Consider the following 24,865-nt stretch of genomic DNA (forward strand, 5'->3'; position numbering starts at 1 on the left):
CCCCCCGCTCCTTCACATGCTCCATCCATCGGAGGCACAGGCACAGACGAGGCTCACTGAGCACAAGCTCACTGGGGTTCGCCTCAGAGCCCAGTTTCACTGTAAAGTATGAGCAGGTGGTATCCAAGTCCCCTGAAGGTCTGAGGCCGGGCCTAGCTCAGTGGCAAGCACCCTGGCCAATCCTATAATCCTGTAAGTTACAGAGGTGGATGGGTATCTGTGTAATGCCAGGAGTGTTTTTTAATACCACAGAAATGCACACTTAAAATGATTAGTCTGGGGTCAGTGCTGTGGTGCAGTGGGTAAAGCCGCCATCTTCAACAACAGCATCCCCTATGGGTGCTGGTTCATGTCCCAGCAGCTCCACTTCTGATCGAGCTCCCTGCTAAAGGGAAATGCAGAAAATGGCCCAAGTGCTTGGGCCCCACCACCCACATGGGAGACCCAGAAGAAGCTGCTGGCTTCGGCGTGGCTCAGACCTGGCTGTTGAGTCCACTTGGGAAGTGAACAGCTGACGAAGACACTGCTCTTTCAAATAAATTTTTAAGTGATTAACGTTGTGTGCATTTTACTACACAAACATTTGCAGGAGAACAGCCAGGAGAGTGATGAGGGCTGTTTCCCTGGGCTATGGCACTGTTTCCAGAGTTGTGTGTTGCCCTATATGTGCCTCGCAGATGGATAAATTCCCATATCACCAAGTCTTTTGGGAACAAGGGTGGGGCCGTTCCAAAGTCATCCTCCCTGCCCCGGGGCCTGTTTGTCGTTGGAGCTGAGGCTCCGCATGGTGCCCCCTTGCCCGTCTCCTGCTGGGGCCAGGCAGATCCATCTGCCTTACACCTGCCCGTGCAGATTCTGTGTGGTTTCCTGAGAGCTGATGTCGCCCCAGGGGCCACATCTGTCGCTGTCGCTGGGGAGATAGGCACGTACCGCTGTCCTCTACAGAAACACTGATCTCCCTTCACTGCGGAGCTGGAGCAACGGAGGCTGGAGAGGGGAACCTGCCTGCCGGCAGCCCTTCTGACCGGCCCGCTGGAGCTCAGGACCGGGTCCCCCGATGCCAGTTTTGTCCTCCGTCCTCCAGCGGGGGCGAGCACGGGGAGCCTGTCCCCAGGAGTCTCACCTTCAGACTATTGTAGGCCAGATCCGCATCCTGGTCCAGACCCAGGTCGTTCTTGGGTTGTTCCGCCTGCACAGGTGGGGAGACAGAAAGGGCGGCACGGACCACAGGTGAGTGCTGCCCACTCTCCCCACGTGCAAGTCCTTCCCCCGTCGACAGGCCGCTCAGTACTCAGCCCCAAAACACCCCCACTTCCGCCCGGCTCTACTCACACTGCCCCCACCTCCTCCCAGGCACTAACACAGGGAAATATTTTTTTTTTGAAGATTTTTATTTATTTATTTGAAAGTCAGAGTTACACACAGAGAGAAGGAGAGGCAGAGAGAGGTCTTCTGTCATCCGCTGGTTCACTCCCCAATTGGCCCCAATGGCCGGAGCTGCACTAATCCGAAGCTAGGAGCCAGGAGTTTCTTCCAGGTCTCCCACATGGGTGCAGGGGCCCAAAGACTTGGGCCATCTTCTACTGCCTTCCCAGGCCATAGTAGAGAGCTGGATCGGAAGTGGAGCAGCTGGGTCTTGAACCGGCGCCTATATGGGATGCTGGCACTGCAGGTGGTGGCCCCACCTGCTATGCCACAGCACTGGCCCAGCAGGGGGATATTGAGAGACACGTCAGGGGTTGAACTGTGCCTCCCTTCCCAAAGATAATGTGTCAAAGCCCCAATCCTGGGTGCCATGAATATGACCTTATTTGGAAACAGGGTGTTTGTGGATGCAATCAACTTAAAGATGACGTCATTATGGTGAGTAACTATCCAATATGCCTGGTCCCCTCATAAGGCCAGACAACACAGATGGAATGGGTGGCCCTGTGACTTAGAGGGCTAAGCCTCTGTCTGCAGCACCCACATCCCATATGGGTGCTGGTTTGTGTCCTGGCTGCTCCTCTTCCAATCCAGCTCTCTGCTGATGGCCTGGGAAAGCAGCAGAAGATGGCCCAAGTGTTTAGGCCCCTGCACCCACATGGAAGAACCGGAAGAAGCTCCTGGCTTTGGATCAGCTCAGTTCCAGCCACTGAAGCCATCTGGGGAATGGACCAGTGGATAGAAGACCTTTCTGGGCCTGCATAGTGGAGTACTAGGTTAATCCTCCGCCTGCAATGCTGGCATCCCATATGGGCACCAGTTCTAGTCCCAGCTGTTCCACTTCCAATCCAGCTCTCTGCTATGGCCTGGGAAAGCAGTGGAAGATGGCCCAAATCCTTGGGCCCCTGCACCTATGTGAACGACCCAGAGGAAGCTCCTGGCTCCTGGCTTTGGATTGGTGCAGCTCCAGCCGTTGTGGCCATTTTGGGGGTGAACCAACAGACAAAAGACCTTTCCCTCTGTCTCTCCTTCTCACTGTAACTTTCAAATAAATAAATAAATAAAATCTTTTTTTTTTTTTTAAAATAAGACCTTTCTTTCTGTCTCGCCCTCTATCTGTAACTCTACCTCTCAAATAAATGAAAGCTTTCTTTCAAAGACACACACACACACACACAGGGGAGATAGCCGGGTAAAGATGAGGCAGACTGGAGTAAGGCAGCAGCAATGGCACAGACCCCAAGGACCACTAGCAACATCAGCAGCGAGGAGAAAGACAGGGAACAGACGCTCCCCTGGAGCCCTCGAGAGCACAAGGCTTGGCAACACCTGGGTTCTGACCTGGGGCCTCCAGAACGCACAGTGCCTTCCCACTGTTTGAATCCATCCAATCGGCAGCAGTGGGGCTTTTGGCAGCCACAGGACGCCCACACCCTGTGAGGTGCGTGAGCTGTGCTGAGGTACACCTGGGGGTGGGGCGTGCACCTGCACATTCTGTGTCGCAACTCTGAACGCCTCGTCCAGAAGCTGCCCTTCCTCTGTGACACCGCGACAGGTGCTGGGACAGCTGGCCCGAGCCAGAGGCTGAGGCAACGCAGCCACGTGCACTCCACAGCTGGAGCGGCTCGAGTCACTCCCCTTAGGAGCCGGCGGAGCCAATGGGTCACTCTGGGGCTGCTCCTGGACGCAGAGTGCCCAATGAGCAGCAGAAGCAAACTCGTGGATCGGTCACCGTTCGGGTAATTGTTCCTGAACAGGCAGGGCAGAGAACTGACTGGGGTCACCCACAGTGCTAGCGACCTTAGGTTCAGGTGAGGCTGCCAGCAGCCGTGGGGGGCAGGTGAGCCTGGGGTTTGGAGACAGGGCTGAGAGCTCAGCACCTCCTGCAGCCCATTCCGACCGAGGACACCTGCCCTGGCCGTGCTGTTTGCAGGCCTGTAAGCTGGGGAAAGACCTCCCCAAGCTACCACTCTGCTCTGCCTTCCACCGTCACCAGTGGGTACAGGGCAATGCTGCTCCAGCCAGAGGCCTGCCCTGGTATTTCTATGTAGTATGGATCTGCCACATGACCACAGGGACCGCCCACTCAAACTCCAGGGGCAAGATGGTCTGGCAGTCACATTTCTAAGGGGGTAGTCCATTGGAATCACCCTGGGGGCCAACGTGGCTTTGCTGGGCCAGGGGAAACAGCTGGATGGATCGGCGGTCAGACACACTGACAGCTGGCTGGCTGTCACAGAGACGACCCTCATGACGGCTGTTACCACCCCACAGAGGGTACACAGCCTTCCCCGTCATTCCTCAGAGTGAGGGCTCTCTGGACGGCTGAGCCCCAGAGCCATCTCTCTCTGTCCAGGAAGAAGACCCAGGTAGCTCAGGATTCCTCTTGGGACCAAGGGCAGATCCAAGAACTTGACCTTGGGAAGCTCAGGGTGCTGCAGAGGATTCCAGGCTCCTCCCCCTGCCCTTCAAACTCAGCTGTCAAAGACAAAGTCATTGTGCTTAGAAACTCAGTCCACATGAGTGCTGCGGCCCTACTGCTCCAGCTCTTGCTCAATGCTTATTTTCCAAGGAAAGAGATACTCTTTTTGACTCGGCATCAAGAAGTTTTCAAGCCAAGATTCTAAAGTTATCTGGCATTTCTGGGATGGGGAAGCAGAAGAACAACTCTTAAGGTGTGGCTGGGTGGGTTGGGAACACTTGGCGTTGTCTCGGTGGATTTTATTTACAGTTCCCGACTTGGGCTGGTTCAGCTTAAAACTTTCCAACTCTGATGGTGGGGAGCACGTATAAAGTTGGGGCTGTACCATGCATTCTGACCTGCCCCTGGGCCAGTGACCCACAGCGCTGTACTAAGGTGCTGGGCGGCAGCAGGGAGCAGCTCCCCACCATCGCCAGGGGAAGCAATCCACCCCCTCTAGCACACTGTGCTGAGCTGGGAGCTTGGGCAGGTCAGCCGTACTCGGTGCATTTTCGACCTGCCATATTTTCAGCCTAGGACGGGTTTATGAGGACACAGCCCCATTGTAAGCTAAGGAGCATCTGTATTTGATTTGTGCTCGCCTGTCGGGGCAGCTTCCCTTATAATTGAATGAGTCATTTATAAACCTGACCCTTTCACTCCCCTACTCTGAAGGCAATCCTCTTGAGAGATTTAAATCCATCTGCAAGATTTCCCTCCCTGCTTACTGCTCAGGGAAGAAAACCACGCATTTGGACAGCAATGCAGATCAGAGGCCACACGTTCGGTTGGAAAGGTAAGACAGCTGCTGCAAACCAAGCCGTGGGCACGGTGTCAACCCCCGCAATCCAGACCTGCGAACAGACCAACTGGCCTTTGCCACATCCATTACGAGGTCAGCTAATGAGATGACCCATTTCAGGACTGGCCTCGTAGCGCGCAAGAGACGGCGCTCATTCTCCGAAGAAATGAAAACTGGTTCTTATCTCGTCACGGGCTCTCTCTTCCCACAGCCCGGGTCTGCACTCAACTTTGCACACATCTAAGCACCACCAACGCTATTTCTTTACATCAGTGCCATGTCTGGTCCTCCCAAATGAGATTCAAAATTCCTCAGTGGCCAGGATTCTTACAGCTCTGCCTCCTTGTATTCAATAAATATTTTTGCACACCTATTACCAGCCAGGTACTACACGGTTCTGAGCACAGTTTAGCCATCTAGTAGGCCCCTGGTACGGACTGAGCACCTCTGAGGCCACTAAGGTTTCACACAGTATCCTTTGCAAGACCCAAGAGGCTGATGGCGATCTGGGCAGAGGCAGGGTGCAGCATGGGAGAGAAGGGTGACTCACTGCACACTTGGTCTGTGCCCGGCCCAATGGCTATCAGCTAAGTCCATGCCAGACTCCACCTATGAAAGGGCGGCAGTTTGCTCTGCTACGCTCTGACTTCTGCTGTACTTACTCTTCTTACACACCCCGATTCTCCTGGCATGAGTTCCCCTCTCTGCAAGCAGGTGACGATGCCACAGACACGCGCGCCCCTGTCCAGATCCCCTGGGAAAATCCCTGGGCCTGGCAACACCACTGAAGCTTACGCCTGCCCAGCTTGGTGGTGTGGGGCCCTCACAGAGAACACAGGGCACCCTCTGCAACCAGAACCAGCACGATCCCACAAAGTCGCACCTGCCATAGGAGCCCTGGGAGGTGTGAGCGGGGCCATTTCCCACCCCAGTCCATGAGGGCACTGTGGCCAGAACCAGCATGATCCCACAAAGTCGCACCTACCACAGGGGCCCCGGCAGGTGCGAGTGGGGCCATGCTCCCACCCCAGCCCCACGAGGGCACTGCAGCCCCTTGCACACCTGGTTTTTCCTGCTGTCCTGCTGCTCTTTCTTCTCCAACTGCCCCTGCAGCTTCTTCCTCTCCTGCTCGAGCTCCCGCACTCTCTTCTGCAGCTTCAGGAAGACCGTCATGTCCATGGCTGCCTTCTCCAGGCCGACTTCCTGCAGAGAAAGCCAGGAGCGGGGGAAAAAGGTTTTCACAGCAGGCAAGCCAGAGGGAATGCTGGGCTCCTGACACCACCTCCTCTGCCTCCCTGAGCATCAGTCCGCACCTCAAATACAAAGCCAGTGCCAGCCAAGCGGCATTTCTCATATTAAAACTGGTGTTCCAGGCTCATCTCATGCCTGATAACATCTGAGTCTCAGCCATTTATATTCCTCCTGCGTGAGCCACTTCATGTGACCCAACACATATTGTAAGAACAAATGGACACAGACACAGCTATGTTTTTTGGAAGCTAAGATCGCTCACTTTTGGAATATGGTGTCACACCAGCAAAATCATAAAGCTCAAGGCATAAAGCTTCCTGACGAAGAATCAGTGGGGTCACTCTGACTCACAGCCCCGGACACGAGCTGCCACCCACCACTTGACTGCACCCTGAAACGGAACCAACACCTGTCTGGCCATGGTGCCCATCTATCCAACAGCCCATCAGTTTCCTAGGGGATCTTATCTTGCCCTGCAGATTCATGCCTGGGTGTGGTCCCCCAGGTTCTGCACAGCATGGGGGTGAGAGTACAAACGTGTGCCTGTGAACAGGCACTCTATATGAGCACACGCCTATGGATTTTAAGCCCACGCATGCACATATATGACAACACAACTTGGCTCTGCCAGCACGTAGTGAGTGCTTTACGCTTAGCCAGCACTAGACCAGTCCACTCCCTTGAAAAACTCACAGTGGCAGTGCTCATACCTGCAGCGCAGGCAGGCACACATCCCACCAGCAGGTGGCACGGCTGGAGTTCACACAGAATGGATCGTGTAGAGGCTGCGATAGCAACTCCAAGGGCCTCACACGTGGAGTGCGTGCAGCAAGCAGCAAGCCACGCACAACTGCATGACAGTGAGCAGGCCCCTGCTCCTGGCGTCTCCTTTTCCATCCCTCTACCCTCCAGCCGTCACTCAGCATCCTTTTCCTTCAGAGCACACAGCTGCACTCGCAACTCCTGTCGCACATTTCCTTTGTTAATCACTCCTTGTCTGACACTCCATCGGGGTGCTCCATGAGGGCAAGGACCTCATCGGGCTTCGTCACTACTGTTTGTATTGCATGGCACAAAGACATGCTCGAAACCCACCTGTAGGGCGAGCGTTTGGCTTAGCGGTCGAGCCACCGGCATACCGTCTGGGAGTACCTGGGTTCCACACCTGCCTGCAGCAGGTGATGGCTCAAGCCATTGGACTCCTACTCCCATGCCCCCATGGGAATCAGAGTTTCTGGTTGCAGCCTCTGCCCAGCCCAGCCTCAGCCACTGCAGGCATTTGGGGAATGAACCAGCAAACAGAAGAGACAGGCACTCTGTCTCTCAAAGCAATACTTTTTTTTTTTTTTAAAAAAACACTTGTTTAAAATAACTGTCTCCTCATGTCTACCTCCAGATGCTTTATCTAAGTTTATGTGCCTATGGTTTCTTTTTTCATTTTTTCTCCAACTCTACAAGGGCACATATGGCCCTTTGACAAAGTTACACACAGGCCATAACGTCCACTGTGGGGTCCCATTATTCAACGTCTCTAACAGGCTACTACTGACAGATACAGGCCCTCCGCACACCTGCACTCCAACCTTGGGCAGTGGCCTCCGGGATTCTGCAGCTTCCGAGTCGTGGGGGTAGGGGTCTTCGTGCATAGTTGGTATTGCCACACTCCCTGTGACTCTGGATGGGGCGACCAGCTGCACCTATTGGACTGACTGGATTTGTCTCTCCCATTTCCCCTCTGTGTGGGTTTCTCTGTTTTGAAAGAGGAGCCAAGGGTCGCGTCTCTCTTCTGGACAGCAGGTAAGGTGAACAGCAGTGAATGGCCTTCTATGGGAGATGCTAGCTCCAGAGCACTGTCTAGAAACCTGCTGCAGTCCCAGGGATTCTGCTCTCAAGAATGAGCCTCTGGGCACCCTGGCTCCCATCCATGGGACAGCGCATTGCAGCCAGGCAGCCCGGCCCAGTGCCACTGCCCCACACCTCCCCCGCAGGACGGCAGCCAAGTGCCTGCACTACTCACCTCCACCTGTTGGAGGGCATCCTCCGTGTCTCCGATCTCAGACGTGGAGATGGACGGGTAATTGGAGTCAGATTCTAAGCTACTCTGGTTTGATGGATTCCGTCTGTGGCCTGGGGTTTGCTGTTCAAACAGAAACACATGACAGCTCATGACCAAGGTTAACAAACGCTGACTTCTCCATAAACACTTGGCCTTCTGCCACATTTGTCAACAGGAGTGAGGATCACCGTTTCTTGGGATGATGGCTAAATAGAGCTATCCCCAGAAATCATCTCACCTACACAACTGGGCCATCTCCTAGCTAATTAGGGGAGAAGAGGGCTCCGCAGTAGGGACCGAGTTCTTGTCTCTTAATGAGACCTGTAACTTTGGCTAATTTTCTAAAAAGCCCAGGGGGAACCACCTTTCATCCCCAGTCTTTCCCTCAAAAATGTAGCAAGTAGTCTCGTCGCTGGCCTCCTTCTTGTTGGGCATCCCACTGCAGACGCGTCCCCCAAGGCCCTCCCTGGGGCTGCACACAGCCGCCAGCTTCCGCCTAGGGAACAGCAGTGCAGGGAGTCCCCGTGGACGCCGGGCACATGCAAACGCCTTGGAAGTCAGATTTGGCGTTCAGACTGGAAACAGAGCTTGGTGGGACAATGTTAGGTTTCTACGTATGTTCCCATTCCGTTTCTCTCCCTGGTTTCTAGGCAATGCAGGCACGTGCACCTCTGGAGCGAACATTCACGTGGGGCCCCAGGGAATGTCTCTGCCCATCCCTGTGCCCCTCAGAGAGCGGGAGACGTGGCCAGGCCCTCGTGGGCCTCTCGGCCACACACAGGGAAGCTGAGGATAGAATTCCCCCTCCACACCACTGTCTCAGCCCTGGATGGAACCCTCCCTCCCTCCCTCCCTCCCTCTCTCTCTCACACACACACACACACACACACACACAATCTGCTGTCAGCTCACAACTGGAGTCTTTATCTCACACACACACACACACACACACACAATCTGCTGTCAGCTCACAACTGGAGTCTTTATCACACACACACAGAATCTGCCATCAGCTCACAACTGGTGTCTTTATCTCAGCCCGGTGTTGAGAAAGGAGCTGTCCCAAGGAGGAGACATGCAGCCCCGCCAGCAAGGATGGCGGCCGGGGCAGAGCCCACCTCGGCTGGACGCCCAGTGCGGGGGAAGGCAGGGTGCGAGGCAGGGCCACAGGACCGCGTGGGGTGGCAGGACGGCTCCTTGCCTTTACGACGGCCATCTCGTCCCGCAGGTTGTCGTATCTCTGCTCCAACCGGGAGAACTCCTTCACGAGGTTCTGGTACCGGGCCCGCTCCTCCTCCAGCTCCTTCTTCATCAGGTTCTCCTTCATGGAGCTTTGGGTAGCCTCGTCTGCACGGGGCCACACGGCAGTCAGGCGCCTCCCTTGTGGCAGGAGGGAGGGGGCGGGGCGGGAGCAGGGGAGGTCACAGGGACTGGGGCGAGGCCATGCACCAGCTCCCTGAGCCAGCAGCACCTGGGCGATGCTGAGGGCCGACAGACCCTCTCCTGAGCACGCATCCACAGATGACCCACCCGGGAGAAGAAACCATGATGGGGACTATGCTTGCTAAAGGCAGACGCAAAAACAGCAGCGACCACAGCTCCTGAGTGCTATGAGTTGGGCTCCGTCCTAAGCACCTGGCCTACATACGCAGCTCACGCCTCACACGAGCCCCCTGAGACCTGTTCCTTGCAGGTGGAGAGAGCCAGCACCTGCTCAGGCCACAGGAAGCACACGATGGAGCTGTGCTTGGAGAGCAGGCCCCGCCCTCGACTCACAACCTCGCTTTACACCACCCAGGAAGCCCAAGTGTGCCACCGCCAGATGGATGGCCACAGCATGGCCTCAGATCACCTCTGCCTTTCGTCTCTCCTCCGTGAGGCCTGCTCCCCACCCAGCAGCTTCCCCAAGTGCACACTTGCTAGGGGAAATCAGCAAGGAAGAGCCGGTGAGACCCCCAACGAGAAACCCAAGCACCGACCTCTGGACTGGCCCAGGATCTGGTTGTTGAGCTGCTCCTTCTCATCTTTCAGGAGGGCGTTCTCCTGCTCCAGGTCTGTGACGCGCTGGAAGAGAGTGCGACGGGGAGAAATGTCTCCCCCGAGACGCAGGGGAAAGCAAGGGCTCTTGGGTGGGGTTTCAGCGTCAACCGGTCAGGAATAAGGACCCTTTTCCCAAGAAAATTCAGTCGGCCAAAGCTGCTTTGGTTTTGAAGGAAAAGGATACACGGAAAGCAAAGTCCTATTAAAACAAGACAGGTGCACCCCCACCCAGTGCTCCCAAGACCACACCGGGAGTCCATGCCATGCTCCAGCCTGGCTGGGGAGCTGACCGCGGTACCAGGTACTAGTGCTGTGTCTGCTTGCCTTGCTAAATTCTGAGCTCTAAACGCCAAACCTGAAACTCGCAATGAATGACCATCCCCCGTCTTGCCCACGCCTTTCCTCAGGGGTCTGCACAGTCCAAACCCTGGGCAATGGAGTGGGGCTTATGCTGACACGCCACTCACTGCCAGTGCTTGGCTTCCAATGATTTACTCCCGATGCACACACGGAGCATCCTCAGAACACAATTCGCAGAATGGGAAATGCTACCTAAAGAAAAACCCTGGTCTGGTCAAAGAAAAAGAGTTTAAAAATGTGTAAGGCAAGTTTTAAGAAGTTTTTTTATTAATTTTCTTTTGCTATTTATTACTGGAGCAAAATTGGTATGGCTTTCAAAAATGTACCAGTTCCGGAATATTCTAAGAGAATTTGCAACTATTGGTAAAAGATGAGAACGGTCAGCTCTCTTGTACCACATGGGGGCTAAATTGCAACAGATCCACCTTTCAGTCTGGAACCCCTGGAGATGCCATCACGTCACTTTCTCCATGAAAGTCTTGCCTTTGTGACATAGACGAGGACACAGTTGGGAGAGGAGGCGGAACATGGGCCAGCGCCCCTCAACCCAGGCCCCCAGACCTGAGCCCTCACTTCCCGGATGGCTGAGCCATCACAGCTCCCGAGAGAGAAGTCCTGGTTCAGGGTGAAGCAGAGGCGCTTGGCAGTCACACAGAGTGGGGCCCCTGCAGCCTGACGGCCGCCTCACAGGGCCGTCTTCTGCGCTGAAGCAGCGGCCGCCTGTGAAGGCCCAAGCAGCAGGTGCTGCACACAGCGTGCGATCCGCGCACCTGCACAGGTCCACAGCGTCACCGCGGCCAGGCACTGAAAGGAAACAGGCTTTGAAACTGCTCTGCCACCTACCGGGAATTTAAAGAACATCTATTTTTCAGGGCTGGCGCTATGGTGTAGCAGGTAAAGCCGCCGCCTGCAGTGCTGGCATCCCATTTGGGAGCCAGTTCGAGTCCCAGCTGCTCCACTTCTGATCCAGCTCTCTGCTACGGACTGGGAAGGCAGAAGATGATGCCCCAAGTCTTTGGGGCCCTGTACCCATGTGGGCGACTCGGAGGAAGCTCCTGGCTCCTGATCAGCCCAGCTCCAGCTATTGTGGCCATCTGGGGAGTGAACCAGCAGATGGAAGACCACTATGCCTCTAACTCTGCCTTTCAAAATAAATCAATAAATCTTTAAAAAAAAAGAGAATTATCTATTTTTCACATAAAAGCAAGAGGAAGCACTTACAACTCATTTTCTGGAGCAAGTATTACTCCAATACCGACGCCCACAAATCACAAGAAAACAAAAGTACAGGCCGGCGCCGTGGCTCAACAGGCTAATCCTCCGCCTTGCGGCACCGGCACACCGGGTTCTAGTCCCGGTCGGGGCACCGATCCTGTCCCGGTTGCCCCTCTTCCAGGCCAGCTCTCTGCTGTGGCCAGGGAGTGCAGTGGAGGATGGCCCAAGTGCTTGGGCCCTGCACCCCATGGGAGACCAGGATAAGCACCTGGCTCCTGCCATCGGAACAGCGCGGTGCGCCGGCCGCAGCGCGCTACCGCGGCGGCCATTAGAGGGTGAACCAACGGCAAAGGAAGACCTTTCTCTCTGTCTCTGTCTCTCTCTCTCACTGTCCACTCTGCCTGTCAAAAAAAAAAAAAAAAAAAAAAAAAAAAAAAAAAAAAAAACAAAAGTACAGGCCAGGATCTCTTAGGAAGATGGATTCAAACATCGTCAACACACCAGGAATAGGAGGGCACTTCCTCAGCCTAGGAAAGGCCATGTTCAACGCCCCCTCCCCCAGCTGATAGCCCACTTCACGGCAAGACACAAAGCTTTTTCCCCTCCAAGATCAGGAAAATGACAAAAACGTCTTCCTCTTGCCACACCTACTCAAATTTGTACTGGAAGTTCTGGCCAGTGCAATCAGGCAAGGAAAATAGAAGACATTCAGAGCACTCCCCCAGAAACAAGCATTTTAATGCACAAAACCACAATAATTTACAAATGAATCACTTTATGGGCCACTTTATGGGCCTCTGAGGGGCTGTGAGGACACAGGTGGCTTCCACAGTGCGGGCACTGCCAACATTCCGGGCTGGAGACCTCTTTGTCGGGGAAGGGCGGCTCTGTGCTCAGCAACCTCCTTGACTTCCACCCACTCGAGGCCAGTGGACCCTCCTCGTCCCCCTTTTCCAGACAACCAGGACGCCTCTAGGCATCGTCATAGGTCCTCCAAGGAGAACCACAACACCGGATCAGAGGGAAGAGGGGGTGACGACAGCCAGCATCAAGGTCCAGGGAACTCCCAGGGAAGAGGGGGTTGGATGTCTGGGCTGCAGGGGGAGGGGCATTCTAGGCAGAGCAAAGCACTGGCCCACAGGGACAGAGGCCTGACAATGTGACGAGCTCCGAGCTGCTGGAACTGCAGCTGGCTGGGGCCAGGGGACTCACAGCAGGGCGGGTAGACTATGCGGCTGCTCCCCCATCCTTGGGATAGACTGGGACTCTCCTCCTTGCACTCCTAAGCACACTGCAACAGGTCCAGCTCATCTGGCCTCTGCCTGCCCCCAGCTCCCAGGTTTCCCCTGTTCCTTCTGTTAGGCTTTAGAAAGAAGCCCGCTCTTCATGCTTTTTGATTTATTTGAAAGGCAGAGAAACAGGATCAAGCTCTCACGCAGCAGCTCTCTCTGCAAATGCCCACAATGGTTGGGTCTGGGTCAGGCCAGTGCTAGGAACGCCATCCAGGTCTCCTACGTGAGTATCAGGGACTTGAGTCCTTGAGTCATGGTCTGCTTCTTCTCAGGGTGCACGACAGCAGGAAGCCAGAATTTGGAGCAGAGCTGAGACTCAAATGTAGTCACTCCCAATAGGACAAGCAAGGTGCCCCAAGTGGCTTCTTGGCTGCTACACTAAATGCCTGCCTGTCCCTCCCCACCAAGAAAACTTCACTCCTAGAGGTTAGCTACTTCTGTTGAATCAGCTTGACTCACTCTTCCAGGAAGACCTCCTATCTTGCAAGTGGGCAGAGCCGTGCAGTGTCCTGCCTCTACAAGGTCTGTTTGAGGCTCCATCCATCTGCATTGCTTCCTGGCCGCCTACTCAGCCTGGACTTGAGGCCCCAGTGTGGACCAGGAGACCCACTGCCAGGCTGTCACATGCTCAGAACCCAGCCTGTGGCATGGACCAGGGCCTGTGGTTAAGGAGCCTACACTTGCGTCAGCTGAAAAGGAAGGCTCTCTTTAAAGCATCTTTATTAATGTGCTTATAGTCAGCTTAAACACACGCACACATTGAAGTACTTGATGAGCTTGTTTAATCAAACAATTCAGAAGCATTAAAATGCAAGGGGAAAACACTCCTCACACACCTGATTTGCAATTATTGCAGTTTGCCACCCAGTGACTACAGGAACACTTTTAAATTAGCTTGACAAGTAATCAGGATCTCTCTCTCTCGATTTTCTGGAATGCATGAGTCTCATCTAACTGATAACCCACAGGGTAAACTGTGCCGTGTGGACCACGAGGAAGCCAAGCCCTGGAGGTGCAACAGAGCTAGAAGGGAGCGCAGGACTGCAGACCTGCCCACCAGGACCACGGCTGCGGCCTCGGAATTTGCCAACAGCTGGTGGCGGTTGCTGGGGGGGGGAGGTGTCATCATAGCAGGCTGTGAAGGAAATGGGAAGAGACTTTGCCTCCCCTTCACTGCCCTCCGAACACCTGCAAGGCTCATGAGCCGGTTCAGTATCCACCCTGCCTTCCTCTGAGCAACACACACAGCGCCCAGGCCCTAACCAGAGTCCACCCCACTGCCATGGGGCAGAAGCCTAAATCTCCATTCGTAGCAACAAGCCACGATCTGAAACCCGAGCCTGGGCTACAGTGTGGGAGAGCAGCTGACACCGGCCGGCTGTCGGTTCTGTCCCTCATTTCTTCCCTCCCAAGGCTTTGGTTCCCAGATGCAGGCCTCCCAGAGCTCAGTGTAGGGGCTCTGGGCTGCCCATCTGGGTAGCACCCGGTGAGCCGTTTTTCTCGCTCACCTGAATGGCTTTGGAGAGGCAACTGTGTTTCTTCTCTCTAGCGAATGGCAGGACAAGACCAAGTGCACAGTCAGGCTCCACGCCCCAGGGACAGCAGACAGTGTTTCCCCCAGCCACACGTGCCTGCGTACTGGCCACTCTCGCCCTTCCCGCCAGCACTGGCAGCTTGTTGGTAGAGACAGCAGGTGCCAAAGCTGGGCAGCCACACGGCGCCCTCCTGCGAGCTGCCAGGGATGTGGCGGGCACTGAGGATGCTTTGACAGCACAGAGGCGGCTGTGCTCTCCCGAGCAGGGTGACTGACACCTTCACTAGGCTGCAGGACTCATTAAACTCCATTCAGTAGCACCTCTTGGGGAGGGGGAGGGGAGGGAAGGAACGAGATGTTTCTTGTGCAAGCTCATGAGAAGCCCACAGCAGGGCACACTGTAACTTGGGCTAGCACAGTCCCTGTCAAGTTCAATGACGATGCCCAGGCACCTGCTGGAGAACTGCCTTTACTGGTCCGGCTCTGGGGACACAAACATAGCCACAGGCTTGGTCTCGTCTTGTGGTTCACATGGGATAGTCTACGGAGAGCCAACCACGAGGTCCCCAGAACCATGAGGTAAGCCAGTCGGACAACGCCAACCAGGAGAGGGCCACCTGTCATGTCCCTGACCCTGGGCACCTGCCATGCAATGGTAAGGCACGGGTGTGGCCCTCAGTAGGGACCGCACTCTAATTCCACCAGGTCCTAGGACAGGTGCCTCGCGTACTCTGAGCATGAGGTAAACATAAGCAAGAGAACCCTACAGAAGTGGGTAGTTACTTAGCCAAGGGGGGATGAGCCAAGGCACAAGAGAAGACAAAGAAACCGAGCCACCACACACAGACACAAACTCGGAGCCGGCCTGAGACACGGCACCTGTGCCAGTGAGAGAAGGGAAGCCGAGGGTGGGTACCCCCAGGTTGCTCTAGGGCGGGGAATGGCTGTCCCACTGGAACCACCAGGGGGCAGAGCCCACAGGCATCGCGGGAGTCAGGTCTTAGTCAAAGGAACGCAGGTGCTTCGAAAAGCCCACGGGAAAGCTGAAGTTAAGGATCCCGTGCGTCTGCCCATCTGCCGTGAACTTTGTGAAGTGCTCTCGCCACGTCTGGGAGAACTCGGACTGGAGAGCAGTGACCGCGTAGCTGAGTGAAGACGCACCCAACTCTCAGCGAATCCACGCACTGTTGTTGGGGCAAACACCATCTGTACATGCTTTTAAGACAACCAAGGCACGGACGGGTTAGAGAATTCACCGAGGGTCACACGGACGGGAGGGTGCAGCTGGGCTCTGCTCTGAGCAGTCTGGGTCCTTTCCACGAGGAAGGGAATCCTCGTGCAGCCAAGGGTTTGTGGAGATAACGAGCACGAAGCAAAGGCAGGAGGAGTAGTCTAGGCAGATGAACTTAGCAGGAGCCGGCAAGATGGACCCAGAGACAGAGAACCGGGATCCGTGGGGCCTTCCTCTCCTCCTTGGAAAAGCTCACCCATCTTCCCGTGCCCACAAGGTAATGAGAAAATAAGAACACAGCCAAAAACCAAAGGAGAAAACAACCACCTCCCTTTCTTGTCTACTCAGCGAAGGGCCCGCAGCCCTGTCTGTCCAGGCACCGACTTGCACCTGCTCCCCGGGGGTGCCCTTGCCTTTCGGCAGAGATCTGTAACCACGGCCTTGGCAGGAACTATAGCTTGATTTGGCAAAATCCTAAGGGGTTTTATTTGCCATTCTCAAAGTACATTTTCTCCCAGGTAAGAATATTACTCATTTTTTAAACTGGGAGGTGAGATGTGAAAGGTAAAGTTGAAAATCAACGTCATTTGGACATTAAGGCAACTCCGAGATGCATTAAAATGTCTTCAAGATAGTTCAGATGGTGTTTTACCTCTCACCCCTAAGAGCTGATCATCTCCCTTGAGGGTCACAGACCCTGACCGGACCCCCAGCCGCTCAGACCTCAGCACCTCCCACATCCTCCTCCTCCATGGCGCCACCTGCAGGCCCCTCCTGTCGGCAAAGCTGCCCAGGCAATTGCCACGCACTCAGCACCTGCGCACCTGCTGCTGCTCCCCTCGCTCCGGTGTCTCCTCAGAGAGGCCTCTGGACGCCACATGTGGACCTGCAGCCCGCAGCCCCCGGGACACTCTCCAGCCCCTTGGCTCTGCTTCCTTTATGGCACACGGTGGACAAGCTGTACGACTCCTCTCCCCTTACCCCTGCACATGTGCATCATGGACTCCTTCTTAATTGTTTACTTTTAGAAGTGTGCAACACACAGGCACTCAACAAACACCTGTGGAGCGAGTGCGTGCAGGGCCGTGAATCTGTATGACTTCTACAGTGAGAGGGGACAAGTCAGGGTCCCCCTTCTCCCAGCTGTCAGCCTCCTCACGCCAGGAGCACAACTCCAAGCCTTAGCTAGCCACAAAAGTCCTGCTTTGCACCTCGGGGGAGAAGGCCCAGAGCGTTCTGTCATGAGAGTGCCTTACCCATCAGCCAGATCTCTCTACTTGTATTTGGAAAAATCTGAAGCCTTCGTATTGGAACCACACAAGCTAACCAACTCGAGGCTGATGGCTCAATATTGACAACACCAGGCAATGACAGCCCTACCCCTCCCTCCCCCCTCCCCTCAGGGCTGGGGTCTGCTGGGCATCCCTCACAGGTGCCCAGGACCCTCATGCAGAGCCAGGTACCTGGCTGTGGACGGCTATTCCTCAGTGTAGCCCTGCACCCCGCTAGGCCTTGCTCCCTGCCCACTCCTACCAACCCTCAGCCACCTACAGGGCAGACTCTGGATAACGAGTCGCTGCTCTGTGCCAAGGGCAACCAGAGAGCCACCACTGTTGTCAAGGGCAGCAAACAGCAGAGACACACACACCAACACGGGGGCACAAAAGCCACCCACGTGGGGAGTGCTGAGGACTTTAAAAAGAACGAAGCGTGCACACTGCCCAGGCTCAAAGGGGAGGGGCTAGGGCGGGGCCTGCCTGACATAGAGGCCCAAGCAAGGCGTCCATTCGGCAGGAGAGGATGCCACCCAATGCCCTGGGCTCTGGATAGAGCCAGCTGGGACGCAGCCACACAGAGATAAACTCCTGCGGGACCTGGTCTCCCATGGGCCAAGGCAGGGTGCCACACGGCTGACACGAGCGCCATCTGGAGGGTACCAGGATGCCGGTTCCGATAGAGCACTGGCTGTCCACATAACGGAAACATCAAACCTGTGAAGGAAGTCTCCCAGCAGCCGCCCCACCCCGGTGTACACTCGGCTGGCCTTGTCCAGCCCGGGAGTGCCAGCAGGAAACCAGCTGTGCGGTTCTTCAGCATTCGATCGGATCACACCCAGTGCCCTGGATGAACATCAACCCCTGCGTAGCACGGAGTACGCCCCTCCCTGGTCCCCACCACCAGAAGGTGGTTCTGAAGGCCCCAGAGGAGGCCGCGGCTGCCCACTTTGCCTGCAGAGGGCAGACACGGGCTGGAGGACACAACTCACTGCTGTTCCTTTCTCACAGCATCCAGCTTCCTTTTCCTGCCAGTTCTAAGCTCTGCTTTTACCAAAGACCCAGGCGAACACACTCCTGGGAAACAGTAGCGATTTTCTACAGAAACAAGGAGGAAGCCTCTGTCTTTTCACTCTGCCAAGATTTTGATACTAGAAACCATTGTGTCCAGGACCAGCAATGTGGCATGGTGCTGCCACCTTGGGTTAGGTGATCACTTGCAGTGCCAGCATCCCATATGGGCACTGGTTCATGTCCCGGCAGCTACACTTCCAATCCAGCTCCCTGCTAATGTGCCTGGGAAAGCAGCAGAGGATGGCCTGGGCCACTGCATCCATATGGGAGACCTGGAGGAAGCTCCAGGCTCCTGGCTTCAGCCTGGCCCAGTCTCAGCCATCGTGACCATTTGGGAAGCAGACCAGTGGATGGAAGATTGGTCTTTTCTTTCTCTGTGTTAACTCTGCCTTTCAAATAAATACTTTGTTTTTAAACTATTATGCTCTCTAGGATGGGGACCTGCATGTCTAAGTGCTCTGAGCACCCAAGTCTCAACACTGAGAGTGGGAAGGGGATGGGTTGAGGGCTACCTGCTGGGGAGGTCCTGGGCCTCTACCAGGTAGACAGGCTTCAAGGCCGTCTGATCTAAGTGGGATGTGCAGGTGGGTGGGTGGGGAGCTTTCTCTTCTTGTTCTCTCCCAGCATCACCAATCTCAGAGTTTCCAGGTCAAACTGTGACCTCCTCTTTCTGCCTCTGGATTCCACTTTCTTTTTGAATCACCTGGAAACGTTACCACCCAGGAGCTCCTGAGGGCCAGTAGGTCCTAGGTGCGGAAGCCCATGGTGTGCAGGTTGCAGGAGTCTCGTAGCACCGCACGCTTTATCCCCAAGAACGGAGTCTGCTGCAGGCCTCTTGGTGCCTCCAAGCAACCCCTTGGGAGGGCTGACCTTTTCCCTGCTAGGCTGGCGGCTCTGGGAAGCCCCGCATCTGACTCTCCGCCTCACCCAGTCCCCATGGGAATCCCACTCCTGCCCCACCCTGGAAATCCAGGGACCTGGGTGAAGGCAGTGGCTAAGGGTGCCCAAGATCTGCCTTGGGGTGGGAAAATGAACTGGCTTTGCAGGCTTTCTCATGGAAATTTTCATGGTTCTCGGCCTGTGGGGCCAAGGCCAGGACAGGGAAGCAGGGGTGGAGAGAGAGCAACGGAGCAGGGCTGAGGCCTACTCTTTCCAGAAGCCATCAAACACGATCTCACGAAGTCATCCCTGCACATCCACACAGAGCCTGATAGGTGTTCTGCACCAGCGTTCTCAACCCTTAAGAGGGAACTAAGGCCAGGGAGGTTTCCCGCATGTGCCGGGGAGCAGCCAAGTGAGGATGCGAACCTCTGGATGTTCCAGCGTCAACCCAGGGCCCTTTCCATGCCAACATCCTAGTTTTCTGGTTGTTACTGTGACGTTATGAACACTGCTTCTTGCCCTCCCGATTCCCAAACCACTGTGATGCCCTACAAAGGACAGAAGCTCTTTTCCCTGTGGCCTGGGGCTTGCTGTATAGATGGGAGCGTGCAGCAGCGTCCCAGGCCACAGAGGGCTCTCTGGCACCAGGGGACCGTCCTGGTAGGAGCAGCTGTCTTGTGGGAGGAGAAGGGAGCCTCGGTGCCTGGGTCATTGGGAGAGCAGGGCAAGTGCATCTCCTGGGGTGGAGAGGAAGGCTGTGGAGGCCACTGGTCCGGCTGGAGCCATGGGCGCTGACTCAGGGCAGAGCTCCCAGGGCGCCGTGATTCATGGGGCAGGGATGGGATGTCGAGAGGCCTCCCCTGAGCCCGAGGGCAAGGTCAAGAACAGCCCCTGCCTCTGAGCCGCGTCTCTTGCTCATCAGCACTCTGGCTACAGAGCCGGGCCAGAGAGGAGGCGGCTCCAGGGCAGAGGCTCTCATGGGAGGCAATGGTGTCCAGCTAACAGCAGCAGCTCCGTCACACATGCTGGGTGAATGGACACTGGAGTGTGGGCTCCCCCAAAGCGCGGTCTCCGTGGGTCCACACTCACATAACGGTCAGCCGTGGGCATGGGCCCCAGGGCAAGGCTCTGGGTCGCAGACAGAGGAGCCGCCCCCTTCCCCCACCAGCCCTGGCCTACCTTCCTCAGCTGGTCCTTCTCCCTGCTGTGGGCATCCTCCAGGACCCTGCGCTCCGAGTGCGCTCTCTGCAGCTCCGTGCGCAGGCTCTGCACCTCCTCCTGCAGCTGCAGGCTGGTGTCCCCGTCCTGGCTCTGCTGGTAGCGCGCCAGCTCCCTCTTCAGCTTCTCCACCTCCATGGCGTGTGTGGAGGTGACCGCCGACAACTGCTCCGACAGGGTCTTGAACTCTTTGTTCTGGGGAGAACATCGGCAAATGAGGGGAGAGGGGAGAAGGGAAAGAGAGGGTTAATGGGCCAGGAGAAAACATGAAGGCAATCAAAAAAAGGAACTTCCAAGGTGGAATTAAACCCTACAATCATTACACGCTCGAGTGCTTCCCTGACATCGTCCTAACAAAGCTCTATTGAAGGCCTGGGAGAAGCGGAGGGGAGCGAGCCAGCAATGCTGACATTGAAGTGGTTCAAGGAGCTTGGAGTTCTTGGAGCGCGGGCAGCAGGTAGCTCCCGGTGGTGGGTGCACAGAGCCTCTGCTGCTTTTCGAGCTGCAGAAATGATGTAGCTGCCTCCTTGGCTCTTTAGGTTTCCTGGCTCTTTCACATGGAGCCCCTCCTGCCCTTGGACTTGCTGGCACAAAGAGCTGCAACCTAATCGCTGGTTCTGAGACAAAGGACCCCTTCAGCAGCCCCTCTTCCAAGGAGGCCTCCTCTCCCACCTGTTGGCCACAGCTGGCCCGCTCAGACTCTGACCCTGGAAACTGATGCCTGGCAGAACCCGCCCATGCTGCAGCCCTGCACACAAGGCATCCAGGCCCTAGTCCACCAGGCACCCTGCAGCCATGAGGATGGGAGGCCCGCCCTGTGCTCAGAGCTCCAGAGGGCTGGGGTCAAGTGCAAGTGCGAATTATGGGCAGAATCTGTGCAAGAGATGAGAGCATCAGCTCAAAACGGTGAGCGGGGATGAGGAAGGAAAGGGTCTCCAAATAATCAAGCGACAAACAGGCATTGATTACGCTCCCCAGCTGCACACTGCGGGAGCCCCAAGAGAAGCAGTGCCATTGGGGAAGACGCCCATACACCAGGGGCATCAGGAGTCAGTGATTAACACACGAAACTCAACCACACACAGAGCAGCAGGGAGCAGCCACAGGAAAGCTGTGGGGTCCCATACCGCGCCACACACACCGTGGGACCTCACCGCCGTGACCTGCGGGGCAGAGCCAGGTCCCCCCGACTCCCTGGGAGCCCCTCAGGGCAACCGGATTCATCTTCACGCCTGGTCCGACTGCCAGCCTGGCTCTCACGAACCACAAAGGCGGCTCCAGTTACACAGCATTGACCTAAAAACCCCAATACTTGTCTGTAGCACCCACTCTGGGCTCAGTCTCCACTGGAGGATGAGAGCCTCCACATGGCTGGACCAGCCACCCTCAGACCTCCTCTATGCTCAGGGTCAGAAGTGGGGTACAACCCAGGTGTCACCTCCAGGCAGCACAGCTTGGGGCAAACTACCAGCAGTGGGGAGAAGCGCTGGGCTGAAGGGTCTCCAGGTGGAGCTGGCTGGGTATGGTAGAGGCACCCAGGGTGGCAGGGACACCTGCTCTGGACAAAGATGACCCCTCAAGAGCCTGAGGCTAAGTGCACTGTGTCTCGGGAACCCAGCTTTGCTGATACTGGTACTACTCTAGACAGGCTCAGGGAGATGAGACAAGAGGGACACAGATGGACAGATCCCTGCCCAGAGCCCAGCTGCATCCTGGACCTGCTGTGAATGTCTGATCCACTCACCTACCCTTCTGGGGGCCCCCAAGTACTCACAGGTAAAGCAGGGGTAGGAGTAACTCCACCTCCTGGAGTTATCATGAAGATCTCAGGAGATAAAGTGCTTGGCCAGGTGCCAGGCATGCAGTCAGTGCTCAGTAAATGCCAGCTATCATCATCAGAATGCTGCAGGAGTCCCTTGGAGAGACGCTCGGGAGTTTATGGGTGAGGAACCTCGAACTCGGGCAGCCCCTTGCTGTCATCGCACCCAAACATAATGGCAGGGCCCCGAGATGGACATCTGTGTCTTGGGTGACTTCAGAAGGGAAGATCCAGAAGGTGCATCCCCACACCTGTGGACATCATGACCGTGGAGCCCAGCCTGGCACAGGGCGTGACTGGCAGGGGGCACTCCTCCCCCAGGCCCCCACACCCTGACCATGATGGCCAAGTTCACAAAGCTGCCAAGCCCGTGTCATGCAGAGACACCGCCAGCCTTGTCCTGCAACAGGAGGACGCCTCCTGACACTAGGTGATTTCTAGACGGGCCCTGCTCCCCTTGCGCTCCTCAGACCTCGCCCTACTCCTGCTGCAGAAGAGCACAGCTCTGCCCTCCGCTGGCAATGAGGACACAGAGCAGGAACCCGGGCTCTACTCTGTCATTGTTTTCAAAGGCTCAGGCAAGATCTTTTTCAGGTTGGAAATGCCCCCCTTTCCAAAACACGTGTCATACACCTGCTCCTCCAACCAGTGACTCCAGGGGCTCTGCTGGTCCCTACAGCTCCATTGGGTAACCAGAAAAAGCCCCTCTCCCAAGGTGCTGGACTCCCTAGAGCTGCCCCTGTGAGTGGATAGAACGCCCCAGGGGTTCACAGTTGGGAACTAAGAATGTCCCTCCCTCAAGACAGCACTGGTGTAGGGCAGACTCATAATCAAACAAAGCAGGGGCTAGCCCTCACTTGTCTCTGCTGCCAGACACCCCTGTCCAGTGTACAGCCTGCACAACCAGGGTGGATCCCAACTGATGCTCTATAGGCCAAGGGGGTGGAGAGAGGACAAGCAAACCGTTACAAGACCATCTGCATGGTGAACAGCAGCAGCACACGCCCCCAACACCACAGCCATGGCCAGGTGCTCACTGTGAGCGTCTGTTACACATTCACTCCTCACTTGTAAATACTACTGAATACAATCTATGCCCCCATTTCACAGCTGAGAACGCTGAGGCACAGGAAGGCCACACATCTGTGAGTTACACTATCTTTCAAACATATGAATGCTCTTGTGAATCATAAAATATTAATTTACTAAGTGCCCAGTGAATCAAATCGATTAAGAAGCTACTGACCCAAATACACAGATTAGCATCCTATTTTTAAGATAAGATATACATATATAAATGTAACCTTATATATATATTTATGGGTATAAGAAACTTGATTCTTATTATAAAAGGAAATGAATTCAACTGGCTGGGTTACTCTATACATGTGTTTGAACAAAGCAGACTGGCAGAGAGCCGAGTTTATGTGCTACAACATTGTGGCTGAAGGATGTCAGCCCAGGGCAACTGGACGAGGTGGCCCAGGAACCAGCACCGTGTTTACTGCTAAAAAGGACACCATGAAGGCATGTGGATTATCGTGGGTCACAGAGCCCCGCAGAGATAACGCGTCAGCACCATGGACAGCTCCAACCCTCTGATTGATTTTGCTTTTCAAGAGCTCTGCACTGACCCTGTTTCTTATCTCTTGGGACTTCAGTGTCAAATTTGTGTCTTTTCTCCACAGCTATGTGCCCAAGACCTTGGGATATGAATCTGCTAACCTTACCCTGGCTTTATCTTTCAGTGCATCTCTTGCTGACTTCTTGACAGTGGGGATACTTTTTTTTTTTTTTAAACTTTTATTCAATAAATATAAATTTCCAAAGTACAACTTTTGGATTGTAGTGGATTTCCCCCCCAAAACCACCCTCCAACCCACAACCATCCTATCTCCCACTCCCTCTCCCATCCCATTCTTCATCAAGATTTATTTTCAATTATCTTTATATACAGAAGATCAATTTAGTAGATACTAAGTAAAGATTTCAACAGTTTGCAAGTGGGGATACTTTCAATACCTCCCCCTCGAGGGGCCAGCACCGTAGCTCACTTGGTTAATCCTCTGCCTGCAGCCCTGGCATCCCACATGGGCGCCGGGTTCTAGTCCCAGTTGCTCCTCTTCCAGTCCAGCTCTCTGCTGTGGCCCCGGAAGGCAGTGGAGGATGGCCCAAGTGCTTGGGCCCCTGCACCCACATGGGAGACCAGGAGGAAGCACCTGGCTCCTGGCTTCGGATCGGAGCAGCACGCCGGCCGTAGTGGCCATTTAGGGGGTGAACCAATGGAAGGAAGACCTCTCTCTCTCTCTCTCTCTCTCTCACTGTCACTCAAAAATAAAAAAATATAACCCTCCCCTCGCTCAGGTGATTCTGCAGTGCAGCTAGGGGACAGGAATCCCACTTTAGCCAGATTATGGCATGGCTGAATGTCTGGGCTGGAGGTCCCCTTGGAGGAACTCAAGACCTCATTATGTCCAGGCTGCCAGCTCTGGCTACTACAGCTGAGCTAGCATCCAGACCTCTGTGCAGCTGGAACTCCGTGGGACATTCTGGCCTATGGAGCTCCTGACAAATGCCCATCTCCTTCTGGCTTCAGAACCTTTTGCATCAACAGGGCAGCTACCTGCACTATCTCCAGGAGTTATAGGAAAAGAAACTCATTTACTTCCGAACTCCTTGCCCCACCTGCTAAAGGACCCAATCAACAAACAGCCAATCAAGCACATCCTCCGACACCAGGCCACACCCTCACTGTAAGAGGCTGGCCGGTCCCCATGACGATGCCTTCTCCACGATCATGACCCCTGCATTGAGGGGCTCTCAATCCCAAGGGTCTCGCAGTGGGCAGAGATCCCACAGTTTTGCCAGAGGGTGCAGAACATACCCCTTGACATCAAGTTTCCATCCTAGCTGTGTTACAACATAGCCATA

The 24,865-nt window shown here is 55.3% G+C and overlaps 1 protein-coding gene across 1 annotated transcript in view; it reads right to left on the reverse strand.

Annotated features, from left to right (window-relative positions):
- MYO5B (myosin VB) overlaps positions 1-24,865 on the reverse strand; it is a 306,778-nt gene that overhangs the window by 35,039 nt on the left and 246,874 nt on the right. Inside the window, exons 22-27 of the mRNA XM_062201653.1 lie at positions 20,077-20,310; positions 9,975-10,059; positions 9,197-9,342; positions 7,957-8,076; positions 5,751-5,891; positions 1,124-1,189 (exon numbers count right to left, since the gene is read on the reverse strand). Coding sequence (XP_062057637.1) covers positions 1,124-1,189; positions 5,751-5,891; positions 7,957-8,076; positions 9,197-9,342; positions 9,975-10,059; positions 20,077-20,310 — 792 coding nt within the window. The remainder of the gene's footprint in view (positions 1-1,123; positions 1,190-5,750; positions 5,892-7,956; positions 8,077-9,196; positions 9,343-9,974; positions 10,060-20,076; positions 20,311-24,865) is intronic.

Source organism: Lepus europaeus, chromosome 9, assembly GCF_033115175.1.
Source record: "Lepus europaeus isolate LE1 chromosome 9, mLepTim1.pri, whole genome shotgun sequence".
In the NCBI taxonomy this organism is placed as follows: domain Eukaryota; kingdom Metazoa; phylum Chordata; class Mammalia; order Lagomorpha; family Leporidae; genus Lepus; species Lepus europaeus.